Source organism: Pantherophis guttatus, chromosome 1 (assembly GCF_059756535.1).
Source record: "Pantherophis guttatus breed Tessera chromosome 1, ASM5975653v1, whole genome shotgun sequence".
In the NCBI taxonomy this organism is placed as follows: domain Eukaryota; kingdom Metazoa; phylum Chordata; class Lepidosauria; order Squamata; family Colubridae; genus Pantherophis; species Pantherophis guttatus.
Window position 1 is genome coordinate 60,642,414 of NC_142063.1, and position 21,538 is coordinate 60,663,951.

A 21,538-nucleotide genomic window follows, 5' to 3' on the forward strand; every position below is an offset into this window, starting at 1 on the left:
AGATGGGGTCAGACTGGGATTGCAGGACCCTGGATAGCTCCAAGCAGAAAATATCCTCTTCAGTCATTATTAAAGTATGTAACCTTTATTAGGTTTCGGCAGGTGCCAACACTTACTGTAACTGACTGTGTTTGGCTTGAAGCTAAGCAAGATGCAGTCCACTGAATACTTAGATTGCAGATCATCATGGAAGGCTAGGGAAATAGGCTTGACTGGGAAGTTAAAAAACATTTTGGAAAAAGTATTAAATATTTTTGCATGATTGTACATTGCACTGCAATCACTGCACTGCATGATTGTATTGATATGATTTTCAGAGGTTGAGTTTAATTTGAAAGAGTCTATACTTTTAAAGCAGGAGAAATAGGAATTATATACAGAATGCATATAAACTATATACAAAGTTTTAATGCAATTTTAAAACACTGAAGCATAAATTGCACTTTTGGGACACCCTATATTCTGTCTTTGTTGCCATTTTTTGATCAGCAGAAACAGATAGTCTTATCATATATGTAAATACCCTAATGCATCTTAATCTTTTTCATTTTTAATGTTGCTTATACAGACATCAGGTAGTACAGAGTTTAAGGGCCTTACCACAAAGATAGAGGTTGTTTGTAAAACTTTGGAATGATCTCTAGTCAAGAAGTACCCATTTCTGTTTTTACCACCAAAGGTGATAACATGATTCTTCTATCTTATTCAGGAAAAATCTGTTCAAATTATCACTTTTAATGAAACGATTTCATCATTTCTAATGAAACCAGTAGAGGTACGCCTCATTTCAATTCAGTGTATCCTTTCTGGAGGTCAGTTCACTTTTTGTGCAAAACTATGGATAATATAAAAAGGAACTTCTGACTTGCCAAGAATATCATATAATGACTTTGGACATTCTAAATAAAGCAAGATATTTTGGTCTTGCCTCTGAAATTACTAGTTTAAGTTATTTTCTGAGCTCTTACACTATTGGAAAAATGATGCACTACATTCTGAAAAGATATAACTTGGCTCTACTTGTATAAAATGATTAGTATATGCTAATTGTGGTAGTATATACTTGGGTATTTATATGTATATGCTATATGTATTTTATAAATACATAAATATTGCAATGCATAATAGTTTTATTATTTCTTTAGAACTTTGAATCATAAAATTGCAAAATATGTTAAAATTAAAGCTTAGTACAGATTTTATAATTTGACTAATTTTTTAAAAATATGATTTTTCCTTCTCCTTGCATGAGTCGTTATGCAAATTTCTGAAAGCTTTAAAGAGCTTGATATTCTGAAGCCTTCTTGAAAAATGACTGTTATATTTATAGTAGAGAAATGTATGGCTTTATCAGCTCTATTTTGTTCAAAAGTAACACCTACTAGTTGGCTAAAATTATAGTGCTCTCACAATGGAGAAAAAAAAACCCATGCTCTTTTGTTAAGTTTACATATTTCTCCATGTTTTATATTATCTGAAAGGAACTTTTCTCGTTCTTGGCAGAACATTTTATTTTGTAATATTTCAGGATTGAAAATGTATTGCTTTTAAAAAGAGATATTTGTGTAATTTAACTCATTATATACTTTTCCTATAATAGAATAAAATAGAATTCTTTATTGGCTAAGTGTGATTGGACACACAAGGAATTTGTCTTTGGTGCATATGCTCTCAATGTACATAAAAGAAAAAATACATTCATCAAGAATCATAAAATACAACACTTAGTGATAGTCATAGGTTAATAATAAGCAATCAAATCATACTAGGAAACAAATGAAACAATATAAATCATAAAGATACAAGCAACATGGTTATAGTCATAAATGGGAGGAGATAGGTAATAGGAAGGATGAGAATAATAATAGTAATACAGTCTTAGTAAATAGTTTGACAGTGTTGTGGGAATTAGTTGTTTAGCAGAGTGATGGCATTCGGGGGAAAAACTGTCCTTGTGTCTAGTTGTTCTGGTGTGCTGTTTTGAGGGTAGAAGTTGAAACAATTTATGTCCAGGATATGAGGGGTCTGTAGATATTTTCCCAGCCCTCTTTTTGACTTGTGTAGTATACAGGTCCTCAGCGGAAGGCAGATTGGTAGCAATTGTTTATTCTGCAGTTCTAATTATCCGTTGAAGTCTGTGTCTGTCTTGTTTGGTTGCAGACCCAAACCAGATAGTTATAGAGGTGCAGATGACAGACTCAATAATTCCTCTGTAGAACTGTATCAGCAGCTCCTTGGGCAGTTTGAGCTTTCTGAGTTGGTGCAGAAAGAACATTCTTTGTTGTGCTTGTGTTCTTTTTTTACAGTCATAAATTGTTAGTTCTCTCTGTATAAATATAAATAAGGCTGATTCAACATTCATGGTGCATTTAGACTTTCATGGTTTTGATTTGGGCGCTAAAACTGCAGTGCCTAGCTTGTGAATGATCTTTTCTGACCAAGGAATTAACATAACTGTGAGACTGTATCATACTGACTCTTTTAAACATATTTTTAGGAATTTTATGTGTGTTGAATATCGGCTATATAACAGTTCTTTTGTATTCCCTTGAATTTGCATGAATAATGCAGGTGGCTTTCTGATCAATCTTGTTCTATCTTTGAGGTCATTAACTGTTCTATTTAACCTATTTAACCCATCACATTAGTTAATATTTGTGTAAGGCAATCTGGAAATTAGGGCTGAATTCACATTTCAAGTTAAAGCAAACATAGCTCCTTAAGTAAGGCATAATAAATGGATTGACAAATAATGTCAAATAGAACTGTCAATAATCTTTTTAGCATCAGGCTAAATGCAATCTTATGTCATGGTGTAGTTACCAGGTTTGTTAAAATGTCCTGAAATGGAATATATCACCAAAGATTTCAATTATCTCAACCTTGATATCTCATCAGAACAATGAAAATCTTATAAGTTTTTCCAATGTTGCAAGACTTTGTTCTTAAAGTAATTAAAAACATAATGAACATCATGGTTCCCATAGATGTTATATTGTTAACTAAGCACGTGACTATAAAGTACACTTTTCAAATTATAGTGGCTAGTTCATTCAAAACAAAACAAAACAAGAAAAAACTTCCACATGGTGATGAATGCAGTTGTGAATGTCATTATGATGGGCTCAGGTTTTGCAGAAATGAGATTTACATAAGAGATGGCTGCAGAGATTTCCTGGCTCCATTTTGTACTCAGACAATCATGAAGCGAAGTAGAAAGTAAGAACATTATAAGAAGGTATGACTTTATTTGATATAATTATTTCAAAATAGCTGCTCTGGTGCTGACATGCTGAATAAATTAACACGAGTTAAGGCCTAGGAGGATGCATGGAGCATTTTAAGCTGGCATAATGATTAACAAGCACACATCCTCCTGAAAAGCCATTAGCTTAAAAAGAATGCAATGTAACATATGAGGTTACCTATTTCTTGCCAGCTACCTTATGATAATGTACAACAGAAAGCTTTGTGGTCAAAAATTAACTCAATTGCAAGGCAAGTAGCTACTCATAAGAAAAAAAAAACTATTTCAACGAAGTAATGGGGTATAATGATGGACTGGGGCTGAGCCAAGAACTGCAGTGGAAAGAAGTTAGAAAATATTATTTGGGAGAACATTTTGAAATTTGTTTATAAACAACTAAATATCAGAGTAATATTAGTCTTGACAAAATGAATGAATGAGTGAATGAAATTATTGTATTGGTATGTTGCATGTTGCAAGAAATACATTGATTATTAAAGGCCCTTGTGCACTCAAGTTAATTACTTATACAAGGTTGCTATTTTGGGTCTGCATGTATATATGCCATGGTCTTGTCTCCTTTCATCCTGCGTTGATGTAACTGGTTGTTTTTCTGTATCCGAATTGAATATAAATGGATCATTTTAAGATGTTAGAAGTCCTGCTAAGGAAGCATGTACTTGACTCATTTTAGTATAAATTGCTAACCTCTTGCCTTAATCCTATCAACATTCGATCCTATGACTCCCGAAAGCGTGGACAGGATTCTGAGCAGACTGAGTGCGGCCACATGTTTATTGGACCTGTGTCCCTCCTGGCTGGTGCTGGCCTCCCGGGAGGTTACAAAAGGCTGGCTCCAGGGGATTATAAATGCTTCTTTGAGTGAGGGTGTCTTTCCCGCCGCCCTGAAAGAAGCGGTGGTTTGGCCCCTTCTCAAGAAGCCCTCCCTGGACCCGGCTGTGTTAGCAAATTATCATCTTGTCTCCAACCTTCGCTTTGTTGCGAAGGTTGTTGAGAGTGTGGTTACACGACAGCTGCCTCAGTACCTGGATGAATCGACTTATCTAGATCCGTTCCAGTCGGGCTTTAGGCCCGGGTACAGCATGGAGACAGCACTGGTCACATTGGTTGATGATCTCTGGAGGGCTCGGGACAGGGGTTGCTCCTCTGTCCTGGTCCTATTAGACCTCTCAGCGGCTTTTGATACCATCGACCATGGTATCATGCTGCACCGGTTGGAAGGGTTGGGGGTGGGGGGCACTGTTTTACAGTGGTTCTCCTCCTTTCTCTTCGACCAGTCGCAGTCTGTGTTGACAGGGGGGCAGAGGTCGACCCCGAGGCCCCTTGTATGTGGGGTGCCGCAAGGATCGGTCCTCTCACCCCTTCTGTTCAATATTTATGTGAAGCCGCTGGATGAGATCATCCATGGTTTTGGGGTGAAGTACCATCAGTACGCTGATGACACCCAGCTGTACATCTCCACCCCAGACCATGCCAATGATGCCCTCGAGGTGATGTCCCGGTGCCTGGAGGCCGTACGGATCTGGATGGGGAGGAACAGACTCAGGCTCAACCCAGCCAAGACCGAGTGGCTGTGGTTTCCGACGTCCCGATATAGTCAGTTGGCACCATCTCTGACTATTGGGGGCGAGTTGTTGGTCCCCACAGATGGGGTTCACAACTTGGGCGTCCTCCTGGACTCACGGCTGTCTTTAGAAGAGCATATGGCGGCCGTGGCCAGGAGGACTTTTTATCAGGTTCACCTGATTCGCCAGTTGCGTCCCTTTCTGGATCGGGACTCGTTACGCACGGTCACTCACACCCTTGTCACCTCACGCCTGGACTATTGCAATGCTCTCTACATGGGGCTCCCCTTGAGGAGCACCCGGAGGCTCCAACTGGTCCAGAATGCGGCTGCGCGGGTGGTGACGGGAGCGATGTGGCGCTCCCATGTGACCCCTCTCCTGCGCGAGCTGCACTGGCTTCCAGTGGTCTTCCGGGTGCGCTTCAAGCTTTTGGTTACCACCTTTAGAGCACTCCATGGCTCAGGACCAGGGTACTTACGAGACTGCCTTCTGCCACCAGTAGCCTGTCACCGACCAGTTCGCTCCCATAGAGAGGGGCTCCTCAGGGTGCCGTTGGCCAAACAATGTCGACTGGCGGCCCCCAGGGGGAGAGCCTTCTCTGTGGGGGCACCTGCCATCTGGAACGAGCTTCCCCCGGAGATACGGAGGATCCAAGACTTACGCATCTTCCGCCGCGCCCTAAAAATGTTTTTTTTCCAACAGGCTGGTCTGGCCTAACTCTCCCTTTTAAATTGGGTTTTAAATGTGTTTAGATAAATTGGATATCTTAAATTTGTTTTTTGAGCCTAAATTATTTAATTTGTTTTTAATAGTTTTTTAACTTTTGTATGTCTTTGTATTTTATCTTGGCTGTTCACCGCCCTGAGTCCTTCGGGAGTAGGGCGGTATACAAATATGATAAAATAAATAAATAAAGATTCATTTTCAGATTAGCAACAAATATAGAGTGGGATTTTTCTCTGTTACAGACTTTCATTAACTCCAATGCCAATTTTATTTAAGAAAGAGTAAGACATAAGCAAGAATTACAATTAAATAAAGTGCATAAATTATTATGTAAAATATCTGCAGAATGAAGCTGTTTGGGTGTTAGGCTGAAGTATGTATTAGTGAATACTAAAATAGAGCCATTCATTTGAGATTAACTGTCTGAATTTACTTATTACAAATAATTTTAAAGACTCGTAGCATGATTCACAAACAGGACAAATGGAATTTTGTTGTCAACTATTCTGAAGTCAGTGACGATTGACTGGGGGTGGCTGTGTTTCCACCCACCATCAAACTGAGTATATAAATATGTCAACTGTTTTATTGTACAGCTCCATAGTCCTGGGGAGGAAAGGAACTCAAGTTTTAAATATTTGCAAACCCCAAGGAAACACTGAAGGGCAGAAAAGAATGTCCTCTTTTTGTAAAAAAAGAGAATCTACATTGTACCAAAAGAATGTGCTCCTATTCTTTTTGATAATCAACTAAGAATAATAGGTTCAACTGAATGCAGATGTGTAGGCTTAGGTCTGTTCATTTCAGAATATTTATTACAAAGCTGCTCTTTAAAGGACTTTTAAATACAGTCTAAAGTTTAAAAAGAAAACAAAAACTCCTAACATTTTGATACAAACATGGTGACTAACATAATATACATTTTGCTTTACATGCCTGTATGAACCTTTATATGGTGCTACCTCTCCATTCTTCAAGACCCTCCCAAATTGACTTCTCCTATGTAATTTTGGTCTTTTCCTCTTAAACTCTATTTTCTACTGTTTCAAGCTTGAAATAGAGATCTCTATAAATAGAGATATAGATGGCCACATTATTTCATTTTCTCTGTGTTTTTCTCTTTCTCATAGATAGATTGTATCCTCTTGGGAAGCAAGGATTTGTCCATTCAGATTGAATGCACCATAGTCACATGATTAGAGGGGTTCAAAATCAAATAAACTCCTTTCTTCTTTCTTCTTCCTTCTTCAGTCTCTTCTATATAATATATTGGCTTTGTTGAAATCAGAAGTGACTAATCCCTTTTCCCTGTGGAAGCCACACTGCCAAAGTGTCACAGAAATCAATATTAGGTACTATTTAAGACCTCTTACAGTTCCTTTTCCAACATCTTCTTCAGCTCCTAAAGTTTCCTGTGCAGTTGTCCCAGAATTTGGCTTGATATTTGGTAGCCAAACTGTGATTTAATGATTTTTAGTGCTTTCAAAACCTTACATTTTACTTGCAATTGAGTCTTTTTCTAGTGCAGATAATCTTCGGATTCCCATGATGCAAATTAATGACAGCATATGTTGAATTTAAGACGATCACCCCACCCCCATGGTCACATGAATGAAATTCAGGTGCTTGGCAACCAGCTCACGTTTATGACTGGTTGCAGCATACTGTGGACATGTGATTGTGAACCTGCCATTGGTTAATCTGGTTTCACATTTATAACCGCATGACTCAATTTATGTTGGTATGACTCAATTTATAACTGTTGTAAAAATGATCTCAAAATTGGATCTGACTGCAATGACTTATGAGGGAAATCCTAGTCCTAATTGTGGTCATTAGTTGAGGACTACCTGTGCTTTAGTTGAAGGAAGAGCATTATTTTTTTTGTGTATGGTCCCGGTCTTAATGTTGTGGGCCCTTAGCTATATAAGTCACCTGCCTCCTAGTTCTAAAAAGCATGTGGAACAAAACCCTCTTTCACTTTTTAGAACCAATCTTCTGTGTAGGAATAAAGTTATTTCATCTCTGTTCAACTATAAGGTATAATAAGTCTACCAGTGATCTTCATATGGGGTGCCTTTTATTAGTCCAACCCATGTTATTTATGGGAGAGAAATTTATGACTAAAGTATAATTATTATCATAAAGTATGATAACCTTTTTTAGGAATTCGCCTTCTTTCTCAAAGTGGTTTTAATTGCCACTTATTATTTTTTTTAGGTATGATAAATCACAATGCTCAGCAAACTTTTCAAAAATTTTGTCTATATCCTTAAGCTATAGTATCTGAAATTTATTTCATGGTCTGGGATCAGACTGTACTCTGGACTCATACAAAATGCCTCAGCTATAATTTAAAGGTCTTGCTATTTTATCTCAAAAACCTTGCAACCCTGTCATTTGCTAACATTTTTTCATTTCTTGCACTGTTGTTTTCCCATTCTTGTCCTGTTAAATAATCAGCACTTTATTGATTGCTTTAATCCTCTATTCACAACATTATTTTATTCTTGTTGGTTATACTTCTGCCAACCTTAAATTTATATAAATTTAATTATGTAAGTTTAAATTTATGTAAATTTACTTTGATACTTTTCTATATGGATAATGTTGAGAAATATGGATAGGTATCATATAATGTATGATTTTCACATGACCTTATTGATCATTTAGTTTAATCCAGAGAACCATTCCTGATAAATAGTCCTCTAGTCCCTGTTTGAAAACTTCACGTGAGGAGGTAATCCACAACTACTAGTTAGATTGTCCCACTGCCTAATAGATCTTACTGTCAGGCAATTCCTTCCAGTGTATCGATCCTTTCTGCATGTGATACCTTTTTAGATAGTTGCAGATCTCCTCTCAGTCTTCCCCTTTACAAGATATACATGACTCATTACAATTCTTCAAAAACCTGTTTTTCAGACATTGTACCATTCTCATTCAGACATTCTCTGAAATCTGTGCCCATTTTAAAGCATGGTGTCCCTCATCTGGACACAGTACTCTAAATCAGAAAGATCTGGTAGTACCATTTCTAATTAACAAATATAATTAAAAGCCTTAAACATTTGTGAATTGCAGCTCATTTCATCAAATGTTTAGAGTGACTTAGTGTAGGACTTTAATTAAAGGGAAGGGAAGAGTAGAGGGAAGTACATTGCAACTATTTTAACTCTAATCTAGATGCGGTTTTTTTAGTATGTTGCCCAGTACAAATATTAATCAGGTGGTAGTTTTCCTTCTCCTTTCTCTGTTTGAATATTGAAACTATGTTTGCTATTTTTTAGTTTTTCATTTTTCAGTAGGCAAAGCTGGGGAATGTCCTTAGGAAAAAGGGAAATATTCAATCGTCCATATGCAGAACTAATACTTATGGACATGTAAAGAAAAGAAAGCACAGTCAAAATGGAATATGATGAAAAAATTAGCTCTAAATCAGAAAAGGAAAGACAAAAGGTTTTATGGTCTCATTATTTATTCAGTTTATATGCTGGACAGATATTGAGGGTAGCTGGATTGGAAGAAGATGAGCATGTTTTTAAGGTTGGAGGAAGAAATGTCAAATTGCATTATGTAGATGAAACCATTTGTCAGGGTTCCAAGTAACATCCCCAATGAAAGAAGACCCTGAGGCTTGAAGTTCCTCAAAGTTCCATTTTATTAGAGATGTCATATTGTCACATCTGGGAAAATCCGAATCTGAACGCTTCCAGGTTTTCCCCACCCAAATGAAAGTCCAGATCCCTGACCAGCACACACATGTCAATCACATGGTCCAGTCAAAGCGCCATCCCATCTGGAGATGCCTCCCGGGAACACCCCTCCAGATGCAGGGCAAGATGTCCTTGACTTTCTGAGAAAGGAATGTTATTATGACTATATATCACCCATGCTCCATACAATCCCCCCTCCTAGTTTCCCACAGTACTAAATGTGGCAGGCCTGAAGGCCCAAGGCAAAAGACACCATTCTGATAACTGAAAATGCAAATGATCTGCAAACTCTGCTAATGAAAGTGAAGGAGAACGGTGAAAAAATGGGACTAAAACAGGAATCAGTCTTATAATTGACAATTAAGATATTGAAATAATTGACAATGAAGGTATTGAAATAGTGCATAAACTCTGTCTTTTAGGTTCCATTAGCAATGGAACCAGCAGCTAAGAAATATGCCACAGACTAGTGTTAGGTAGAGTAGCCACGAAAGTATTAAACAGGAGGTTTAGGTGCCATGACATGCCTACATCTACAAAAATCAGAATCATGCACGTAATGATTTTTCCCATGACAGTCAATGTAAACAAGGAGCCAATTTGGGCAAAGATCTCCTGAAAAAGGTTGATCTATGTTGTTTCTCAGAGTTAACATTGATTTGATGGCACATAAGCAATCACCCCTTTTTATTTTCAGTTCTTTTCCTAATGATTTCCAGCATATAGTTTGCTTTTCTTCATAGCTATTGCACATTGAATTTGCTACCTTCTGTGAGTTAGTCATTTTGCTTCTAAAATCTTTTTTGTGGAGTCCTTGGTGCTCTCTGAGCTTGGTTTCTTAACCTAATTAGATAACATCTTCCCGGAATGAGGTTTGTATATGCTGTTTATATACTATGGCTTGCCCTGTCAGTGTTGGTGGGAGTGTAGTTTTCTTCTTGTCAGTTCCTTGATTAGGAAACAAAAATACTATTCACTTCCTCACCAGCAATCAATACCAAGACAACCAGAGATTAACATCTGATTAATTTTAATCCTGATGTTAAGAGATAACATCAATATTAACACCAGTGGAATGATCTGCACAAGCCTCTAATTTGTACATTTTTAATCAAAGGAGTTCATATAGAAATCAATATACGTTTTGTTCTTATTTTTCCTAATAGGAGCCTTTTTGTTTTAATTCTTTGCTTAATAGATATATTTTCTCAGCAACGTAAATTTGTATGACAATTCTCTTTAATATCAACATTTTTGAAGGTATTTTTGTCAGAAAATTGCATTGCAAAGTTCAGAAGAATGTATAAATACTAAAGGATTATTTAATTTACTATTAGGAAGAGTGTACTCTTTTTCCAAAGAATGAGTTTGCTATTAGCATCAGATGATATAATTATATGCTTGTTTTCTGTACTGTTTTATTACATTATCTATAACATCTTATTCTATTAATTGAAATTCTTTAAAAGGAAAACACACACACATACCTTTTCTATTGAGTCTTTTCAAGTGACGTGTTTGTTCTGCTTTCAAGTGATGTGTTTGTTTGTTCTGCCTATAAATGTTTAATATTTTACAAAGCCTTTGCTTTGGCTTCCATGGTAACTAAAGGATGGCTGGAAATCCACTGTCAGAATGACTTGTCAGCCTTCCACTTTATTACTTTGAAACTTCTGAAAATTAAGGCAGACTAAATGGAATTGGAATTGTTGTGAATGAATAGAGAACAGCTTTATGTGAAAACTTACCGGTACGTAAAGGGATCACAGCATACAAAAGTTTTCCCATGGTTATCCTTGCCTTGTATTTTCCAGATGCAGGGTCAGAAATAGTTATGATTTAGACAGTATTTGCTGACCATTAGTAGCATCAGGGACATCAAGGTTGTTTCTCAGGCTGCATTGCTGATGAGAATATTGGATTGGCAAAAGATTCTGCAGAGGAACAGCAAGTTCCTTATAGCACATAATTAATTTAAGAATGTGCTGTTGGCCTTTATTTAATTGGCTTGAAAAGAGACAGAATCATGGAGATTCCGAACTTTGAATGGGTTTTTACTCAGTGGAAATATATTGTAGAATATCAGCTGGGCCTGAAGGATAGAGAAACACTCTTATTTTTGAGTTTCTATATTTTCTATGAGGGCTTTCTGGAAGGTATGTCACTGTTGCAACAGGATCTAGAGATGGATAGCAATAGACTTATATACCGCTTCATAGTGCTTTACAGCGCTCTCTACATGAGCGCTGTAGAGTCAGCATATTGCCCCAACAATCTGGGTGCTCATTTTACCAACCTCAGAAAGATGGAAGGCTGAGTCAACCTTGAGCTGGTCAGGATCAAACTCCTAGCTATGGGCAGAATTTGCCTGCAATGCTACATTCTAACCATTATGCCACCACAGATGGAGTATTAATTCAGTCTAGTAGGGCCATGATTATATTGTCTAGGAATCAAATATATTTTTTAATTTGTGTGGGTATCAGGTGTCTGGAAATGTTATAATATTAGTTTACCAAAACATGAGTATTGGATAGTGTATGTATGTATTTCCATATAATGTTGAACTATTTTAGAATTTCATTTAGGTAACTGAATGGAGATGCAACTGCAAAACAATTCATGATTCCTAGCATCACAGAATTAGAAGAAATATATCAAGGAGTTTTCTAAAACTGAAAGGAAGAAAATATTAAATCCTTGAATTATATTAGTACCAAAGTTTAAAAAGAAAGAATGAAAGAAAATTACATCTAAAATTAAACAAGTAAAAACAAGTTATTCACACACAGGATGCTTATTTCCCATCTGTATTATCTTGTCATCATTGTTTTTATTCCCAAATTATGAGGCATGTAGAAGCCCCAGCCTACGATCCTACAATTAATATTTTAAAACTTGAGAAAAAAAGAGATGGATTTCAAATTATGTGATGCTGAAAAACAAAATAAGTGATTAATAGGGGACAATAAATCTAATAAAACAAAATGCAAGAGAAGAATTTGTAATATTTTAATAAAGGGATTTTCTGAATTTCTCAGAACGACTTTTCCAGGTAGAATGGGGTAGGACAGAGTGAAAGCATACATAGAAAATAGCATAAGGGGCACAGGTTAATATTTAAGGAACAGAGAGAATAAAGGGCACAATTTAAAGAAAGGCCTACAGATAAATAAATAGATACAGTAAAAGCACAAAGAAAAATTAAGCAAGCAGATACACAGAAGAAACAGTTGAGTTGAAATAAAGTTCTGTGAAAAGAAACTTTCATTAAATTCCAAGAAGCTTGCATCAAAGTAAAATAGAGCAGCCTTTAGCAAATAAAGGATAAGACTAGGAAGCAGAAGATCTTAATAGATCAGTAGATGAGAATAATTTCCAAAAAGACAGACTGAATTGGCATATTTCATTAACCTAGGTATGTGGAGCAAAAAGTGTAAGGATAAAAGTTAACATTCAAACTATGGACCTTGTAGCAACTAATAGACATAAAATAGGAATACAGTAAGCTATTTGTATATTAAGTCTGTCTGTCTGTCTGTCTGTCTATCTATCTATCTATCTATCTATCTATCTATCTTTCTTTCTTTCTTTCTCTTTCTTTTTATTTTTTTCTTTCCTTCCTTCCTTCCTTCCTTCCTTCCTTCCTTCCTTCCTTCCTTCCTTCCTTCCTTTGAATTTATTTACCACCCATCTTGTAACAAAATGACTTACATAATCTTACATAATGATAGGCAGTAGAATAAACAACATTTATAAGATTGGTATGCAATGCCACAGTGAAAGAGGAAAATTAAACAGGGAGGTAATATGATATATATGGATTAATCACCCAAAATATAAAGGGAAGTGAAAACAGAATAATTTATTTAGAAATGTCCAATGGAAATAGAGTGGGCTTTACTGGTGGTAAGAACTTCTATTAATATTTTCTGCACTAGTCAGGTCGTGACACAACATTATGAAATCACAAGATCATTGCGAGAAATTAAAGCGAGAATGGTAGCCAAGTATGAAGAAACAATATTGATATTCAGGCTTAATTCTCTTTATGTGATTTCTCTGGGAAGTACTCTGACTTAAAAAGTTGTATGAGTGAAGTGTTGCTGTGCTTTAAACACACTTGAGGCATTTTTATGTTAAAGTGAGAGAGAAAAAGGCTTCTTTGCCACCTTATGCATTTAACAGTGCAAAAATAACCTTTCTTGCCACCTCTGCAGTGTTTTAAAAAGAAATTCTTCCCTCTGCAAAAAAAAGGCAGTAAAAAACAATGTATTTTACAGGACCAAAGATTTGCCTGAAAGTAGGTGGCAAAATTTGTCACAGCACTATATAGAACAAAAGCTTTTCATTTTAGCAAGCCAAATTCATCCTTGTCCTACCAAAAGAAAGAATTTAAAGGCTGAAAGAAAAGAGGTTGCAGGTTTTTGCCCTGCTAAGAGTGAAAGGAAAGCTATAACAGGCTTTTGGCTCTGAAAGACTCCAAGGGAAGAAGGAAATTGAGAGGAAAAGAACCAATCAACAGATAATTTAAAATTTATGAGAAAAAAAAACCCTTAAAACAAAGAAAGTACTATATCACCAAAGCATGAAGAATGAAGAGAATTATGAAGCTTTCATGAAAACAGGGCAACTGCAGAACTCAATGAGAGTAATTAACTTTAGAAAACTGAGTGAAATCAGCAGGGAACTAATAAGCTAAGGTAGGTGGAAAAAAGAGAGGTAGAAAAAAATTGAAAGGCCAGCTGAACAGTAAAAATGAGTGGTGGAATGGAATATAGAATACCATCATAGAAATCCCAGCCATGGCATATAAAATTATAATGGTGGAAAATCCTGTTGTTCTTCTGCAGGAAAAGAATTGATCACATCTTAAAAGAAAGAACAAATTTTGTAAAGCCTTCCTGCCTTCTTAGAAAAGGGAGACGTGGTTTCTATATGGATGCAAATCGAGGGGTCATTTACACTCTAAGTAGTACACAGTGGATAAGAAAATGAAAACTATGAATTCATGTCACATTTTGACTTTGTAAGTTCTCAGTTGCATTTTGAAAAACCTTCATTGTGTATTCAGTGCTAAAATATACTCCGTTGAAAGTTAGTATTTTTAGAAATCAATTCTATGTAAAGCATATCATGAATGGAGTCGGTATAGACAGTATTTCAGTTTTGAAGATCAGAGGTTCACAAAATACATTTTATATCTTTGTAAATATATTTTACAAAGTGTATTTGTGTATTTTACAAAGTGTAAATGTGTATTTATCTATGCATTATTGTTTGGTTGTGTGATGATTTAAAAAATATCTTGAACCCTATACCTGGGCCTAATTACTTGGAAATAAATCCTACAGTACTTAATGGAATCTGCTTCAGTATTGTTAATTTTATTGTTTTTTCAAGAGCTTTTTCCAAAAGGTAACTGGACTCCCCCAGTTTTGCTTCTCAACCAAGAAGTTTCTTCAGTTCAGAACCATGACCTGGATGATTGAAAATTTCCATTGACTGTTCTTTCAGGAGCGTTGTATGCTGCCCAGAGTCACTTTCTGTCACATGGACAGCCATATAAATTCGATAGAGATATATGTACAGTATCAAATCTAAAGGAAGTTTATTATTTTCTGTCACTTACTAATTAGCTTTTAAAGTGTTTAATTTATCATTAGACCAACTGCAAGCCCCCTGAAGCCTCTTTTTGGTCATGATTTTAAGACTAGGCTTATAGACTCCATTCATTGACTCCAGAGTAAATTGTTTTCATAGTAAAAGTTTTGACAAATCTATTTTTAGATTAAAGGTTAGCAAAATAATACCTATAGTTCCAAAAATTAAATAATATTTTTTAAAGAATTAAATGACAAAAATCACACAGGACTGTCATATTTTTGATATTCAGACTTTTCATATGGTTCACACAATTTTATGAATGCCAAAACCATTGATTTATTTTCTAATATTGTATGATGTAAAGCAATGTGACATTGTGAGAGAATTAGACAGTTGGGGCTAGATATTACCAGATTCTTGATGTAGTATAATTGGAAGATTTTTTTATTTGTTTATTAAACAAAGGTTTTGATGGAAAGGTTTCTTGACAGATATCTTTTGGAATAAATTCAAGATCATGTGTTATACCATGAACATTTAGATATTTGTTTTTGCATGGGAAGTTCATTTACCACTTTCTGATTTAGGATAATTTTTTTCTTCCCAGTTATCTATGCATCTGTTCATTCTGTTTCTGCCAGAGGACAATTATTACCATAATAGAACTGGCTCTGAACTAGTAGCCAGTTTAGCACATTATTATGCTTTTGGTCTGTATAGGAAAGTATCCCGTAATTTTTAAGACCTATCATTTATTTTTTGAAAAATTATGGGAAAAAAAACAAAACAGATCTTAGAAGGAAGTTTATTTGGCATCAACATATGAGAGTCAGCACAACTTTATTCAGCTAAAGTAGGGAAAGTAGAATAATAGGGGATAAAATTAGCAAATAACTGTCTTTACTCAACAAACATATTCCCCTCCTTAATTGGCACCCCTTATTCATGATTAACTATTTTACGTTATAGTTTTCTTAAATTCTTAAATTCTTAAGTTGGCAAGAAACATAGTGATATATGATTGAACAACATTTTTCAAGGACTGTATTACTTTCCATCAATTTATACCTGCCAAAATCAGGTGGACTCTGCAGATGTGATTATACATGGAAGGGAAACATGGTTCAGTGCTACTATAGGAGTGATCCAGAATATTACTGCAGCAGATTTGAGATGTACTGGAAAATCCAGTGCATCTCCAGTACATCCAGTACATCTCTAGTACACTGGGTGGAGAAGAGGAAAAGAAAGAGCAAGTTCTACTATGCAAGTAAAATTTATATGATTTTTGATGCATTCCATCATATTAAAGATAAATAATCGAGAAGGGCTTGGAACCACTGAAATCATGAAGAGCTGTCAAGAACAGATGACAAAATATTACAGCTTCTTACAGTATATATCATAGTTTTACTTCACATCAAAATGACTTGATGATCTACTGAGATTTAATGATCTACTGTATAAGAGAAGAAATATGTATCTAAGATAGTCCCAGAAAATTGCTGAATTTTATCAGCAATATATGTGGTTGGAAAAGTGCTTTCACTTTTTTAAAAAAATATTTAAAAGTATATTTTCATGATGAATATATAGGAAATTTGCGGTCTAAAATGTCTCTATATCTGAAACTGTAGAAGTTATATTTGTAGCTTTATGGAAAGAGACATAGTTAATTATGAGCATCTCAACTAGTGACTGCGTTACTTTTGATTTTTCTGGGTTAAAACTAATAATAAAAAATAATGCTTAAATATTGTGTATAGTTGAGATAAAGTCTCAATACTATCCATTTACAGTTTCCTGAGTGTGGCTTCTATGGGATGTACGATAAAATCCTGCTTTTCCGTCATGACTCAACTACTGAAAATATACTCCAGCTGGTGAAGTCAGCTGCTGATATCCAAGAGGGTGATCTGGTGGAAGTTGTCTTATCAGGTAAAATACTTATTTGTATTCCTTTTTCCTGAAAACTTTAAATATATTTTGAATATATTCAAGGTCCACTAATTATGTAGGGGATAAAAGAGGGGAAGTAGGTGGTATACTGTCCTTTTCTGCAGTGTAAGAACAAGTAAGAATATAAATCCTAAATTGGAAAGATTTATTTGTAATGTACTGTAACAAATGCACAGTCATGTTAAAATGAAAAGAACAGTTCAGAAAGAGGTGACTGCATGTACCAACTAACATTTCTAACAAGGGAGAACATTTAGCCAACTAGAAGTCCATTCTTCTGTGAGAAAAGGTCATTTCTTTAAAAATTGGAATTAGAAGCTAAATATCCAGAAACAACTTTTCCATATAAATGTCTACTGCAAACATGTTCTATATGGGGCTGCCCTTGAAGCTTTAGTTGGTTCAGAATGCAGTGTTGTGGCCCGTCGGTGGCCAGCAGATCTGGCAGCAGAATCAGACAGTGAGGAGGTTGGGGAGGAATATGGGCCAGTCCTTGGGGCTGGGGAAAGTTCGAACGAGGGCTCTGCATCGGAGGCAGAGCTAAACAGCAGTGAGGCAGAGGAACAGCTGTAGCCTGTTCCCAGTGTGTGCATGTGCAGAGCTGCCAGAAGACAAGAACAACTCAGAAAGCAGGGTCGATTTGGGAATAAAGCCACACCTTGAGGTAATTGGCCCCTCCCATAGGAAACAATAGAGGAGCGAACGGGGAGTGGGCTTTTGCAGGAAACAATTTGTTCATTCCGTGACTCTGAGAGACTCTATGCCAAGTTTTGCCTTTGCATTTGGAAATTAGTTACCTGGCAGCCTTCCAAGCAAGATCAGGTCTATGTTTATAAATATTCCTTTGAAAAACTGTTTGGACAGGCCTTGCTGACTGTGAATGAAAGGAATTCACAGTCGTGTAAATAAAAGAGGTTTTGCCGGGACCAAGACTCTGCTTCCTGCTTTTTAAGGGATCCTAGGTCAGAACATGCAGTGGCATGAGCAGCAATGGATATGCCTCAGTATGTATGACATATCTTTCTTTGAAAGCTGTATTGGTTGCCAGTTTGCTTCCGGGTACAATTCACACTGGTGTTTGTTGACATGGCTTAGACCTAATTACTTGAGGGACTGCTTATCTCCCCTACTATCTGCCTGGCCAATTCAATCTTGTAGGGTTGGTGCATATTAAACAATGTCATCCATCAAGACCCTGAAAGGGCACATTCTGTATAGCAACACCTGCACTCTGGAAGAAAGTTGTCCCAGGATTTAGATGGTTCTGATTCTGTTGTTGTTTAGAAGAAGACCTGGGTCTTCACCTAAACATTTGGCAAAGGCATATGAGACCACTTCAGTCCATCTGTCTGCCCTGCTTGCTATCTTTTATCTTTGGTTGATTTTATTGCAGATTCTTTAATGGCTACCCAGAGTCATTTGGAGTTGCGTGTCATTCAGGTTTAATGAATTATTAATATTATTATTATTAAGTGAGTCGTATAAAGATTGTAAAGGAATGAATACTGATGCGATGAGGAAAATTCACCAACAATCATGGTTAAAATGCTGGATATAATAGGGAGCCTTTGAGGGCTTTATATTGGGACAGGGAGTTGGCTAAAGAAGGTTGCTTAATTGTTTTTCAACCAAATGAAGTGATAAGTATTGTCACATGATTAAATGTTTGGATACCAGGGACAATGTCTTGCTGTCGAACCACATGAGAAGAAAAAATTCTTTCTTTCACAATTTGCAAAAATCAAGAGTTTAATTGGTACATAATATATGATTGTAGTATAGCCAGTTCTACAACATCCACTCCGTAAGTTCTTTTGAGTTATTTCCAGATAAATCTGTCTATTATTGTATTTTGAGTGTAATTGTTTGCAATATAATAAAATGTAGTCAAAATCTAGATAAGGCATTTTCCCTTAGTCATTTTTGAGCATATTGTGAAATTTAAGCAATAAATTTAGGAAAGTTGATTCTACTTATGTTTATGAGATATAATGGGATGCAAGACATTAAGGCATTCAAATAATATGAAAAATATGTTATTTTAAAATATCCACATTTTGATGTAGAGGTATCTTTTCTTTTTCTACCAAACATTGTACTATGTAAAAGATTTTTATATCCTGAATTTGACAGATCCCACAGGGATAAGCTTCTTCTTCTTTTTGAAGAAAAAAAGAATAGTGTGCTCTATAGTTATTAGCACATTTTAGTAAAGTTGGTTCAGAACTCATGTTTCTTCATATATCTAGTTCTTTTTTGTTCAGAAAGGAAAAGTACATTTAAAATGATGTTCTATAAATTTGAATAGGCATTCAATTTGAGATGATGTCTTCCCTGGCATGTAAAATTACAGGTTTCTTATATAATGTAAAAAAGTAGAATGCCAGAGATATTTTCACAGGTTTGTTCCATCAGGCATTAATAGATTAAAACTTTTTTTAAAAGTCAGATTGATGCCACCTGCCAGTGAAATTCACAGCATCACATAATTGAAAGAAATGAAAACTATTATATAATAGTTTTACTCAAAATCTTAAATTTTATACCAGCACTGATTCAATATAAAATTACATTTTACAGATTTATCCTTGAAGGCACATGGGAATCATTGCATATCAACTTAATGTAATCAGAGAGAAAATGAGATATTTCATACAGGCATTTTTCTTTAGAAGAGAAACTGGTTAGAAGGGATTATTGAGCTTTGGCACACAATTCCAATAAGGACTCTTTTTTTTTTAACCCAATAATGGAAAATGATTTTTTTAAGTCCCTTTCTGCATTTGAGTGCTAGATTGGACCATGTGAAATAACATCGCACAAGTAACTATCTAGAAGTAAGCTGAACATTTTAAATTGTTCAAGGTATAACCCTCTAATGAGCAAATCTGATCTGAGATTAGTCTGAGAGTATGAAATGGAAAATAGTACTTAATAGTTTTTTAGGGTTAGTAAGCATACCATTTACAACCTATCTATAGTCACAGTACAACAAATCTGGTATATATGGTACAACCATATATCTGTGATGGCAAACCTATGGCACGACTGCCAGAGGTGACACGCAGAACCTTCTCTGCTGGCACATGTGCCGTCGCCCCAGGTCAGATCTCCTTGGCGTTTCTTTTGTGAGCTTCTGTTTCCCTGCAAACGATGAAACAGAAGCTCACGAAAGAAAAATATCTTACCTCTTGCTGTGCTGCTTGTGTTGGGATGCCCCACCTCCCACCAGCCAGCTGGTCTTTGGGTCTCTGCTGCGCATGCATGCATGTCTGGGCATGTCTGTGCATGCGCACATTCTCGCACGCACCTTTCAGTTTGGGCATGCATGCGCACACAGTTTGGGCACTCGGTGTCTAAAAGGTTCACCATCACTGTCATATGTTACTTTTTATAAGTTTCCTATGATGTTATTCCTATGCTGTCTAAAAATCTACATTTCTTTAAAAAAAAAACATTCTTCCATATACTTCCAAGAATGTAGTAATCATTCTTATATGGAGGAAATGTAGCAATGATTTTTGTATGGAAGAAGAAATAATAAATTATTCACCCAAATCCACATTTTGACTCGAGTATAAGGGTATGTGTATGCTGACAGATTTAAAAAAATCATTTTATTAATTCTACCTGTGTGTCAGTTTGTGATTCAGATTGTGATTCAGATTATGTCAAACCTCTATGAATCAAATTAAAGGCAGACTGGTAGGTAATTAGATGATATTTATGAGATTCTCATAAACAGAGAAGATGGAAATTGCAGGAACCTTGGGTGGGAGTGACCATGTCATATTGGAATTCAGTATAGTGCAAACACAAGCAATAGAACATAATGATATCAGAGTTTTAGATTTTAAAAGAACAAACTCAGAGAAACCTTGAGAAACTGAAAAATATGGTCATAAAATTCCACTCCAGCACAATATCATTGAAAAAGAAAAACAAGAAATCCAAGAAGAAACCAGCATGCGTGCACAAAGATCTCTCTGATAAACTGAAAGACAAAAAGGATAAGTATAAAAATATGGAAAGAGGGACACATAAGAAAGGCAGAATATCAGGAGATAGCCCAGGGCTGTCAAACTCGCGGCCCAAGGACCGGATGCGTAACACGCTGGCCACACCCATGCCGGGTTTAGCGAAGGGGAAAAAAGTCAGGATACCATCATGACACCATGACGACGTGAGTGTGACATCCCTGAGATAGCCAAAATCTGCAAAAATGAAATCAGCAAAGCAAAGGCTCAGAATGAACAAAGACTTGCAACAAAAGTCAAAGATAATAAAAACAAGAAATAACAAGAAAAAAAATCAAGGAGACAATTGGTCCACTAAAGATAGAAGATGGGAAGGAAATAACAGGCAGTAGAGAGCAAGCAGAGCTTTCAATCTTCACACAAAAAGAAACTATAGCCCAGGCTACCAAAAACATAACTGTAAAAGACAGATAGAAACAAAAATTAAAATAAGCAAGAAAATTATAACAGAACACCTGTCTGATCTTGATGAATATAAATCACTGGGATCTGATGGATTATATCCCAGAGTTCTAAAGGAGTCGGCAGATGCCAACTCAGAACCATTGTACCATATCTTTCAAAAATCCTGAAGAACTGGGAAACTACCTGAGGACTGGAAAAGAGCTGATGTTGTTCCTATCTTTAAAAAAGGAAAACAAAAACAAAAAAAACAGACTC

General features: G+C 35.9%; 1 protein-coding gene across 3 annotated transcripts in view; it reads left to right on the forward strand.

Moving 5' to 3' along the window:
• PRKD1 (protein kinase D1) overlaps window positions 1-21,538 on the forward strand; it is a 99,601-nt gene that overhangs the window by 34,889 nt on the left and 43,174 nt on the right. For 2 of the 3 annotated variants that reach the window (XM_087875127.1, XM_034417950.3), the window contains one exon: window positions 16,682-16,820. The exons of the other annotated variant lie outside the window; for it this stretch is intronic. In XM_087875127.1, coding sequence (XP_087731253.1) covers window positions 16,682-16,820 — 139 coding nt within the window. The remainder of the gene's footprint in view (window positions 1-16,681; window positions 16,821-21,538) is intronic. 3 annotated transcript variants of the gene reach the window in all.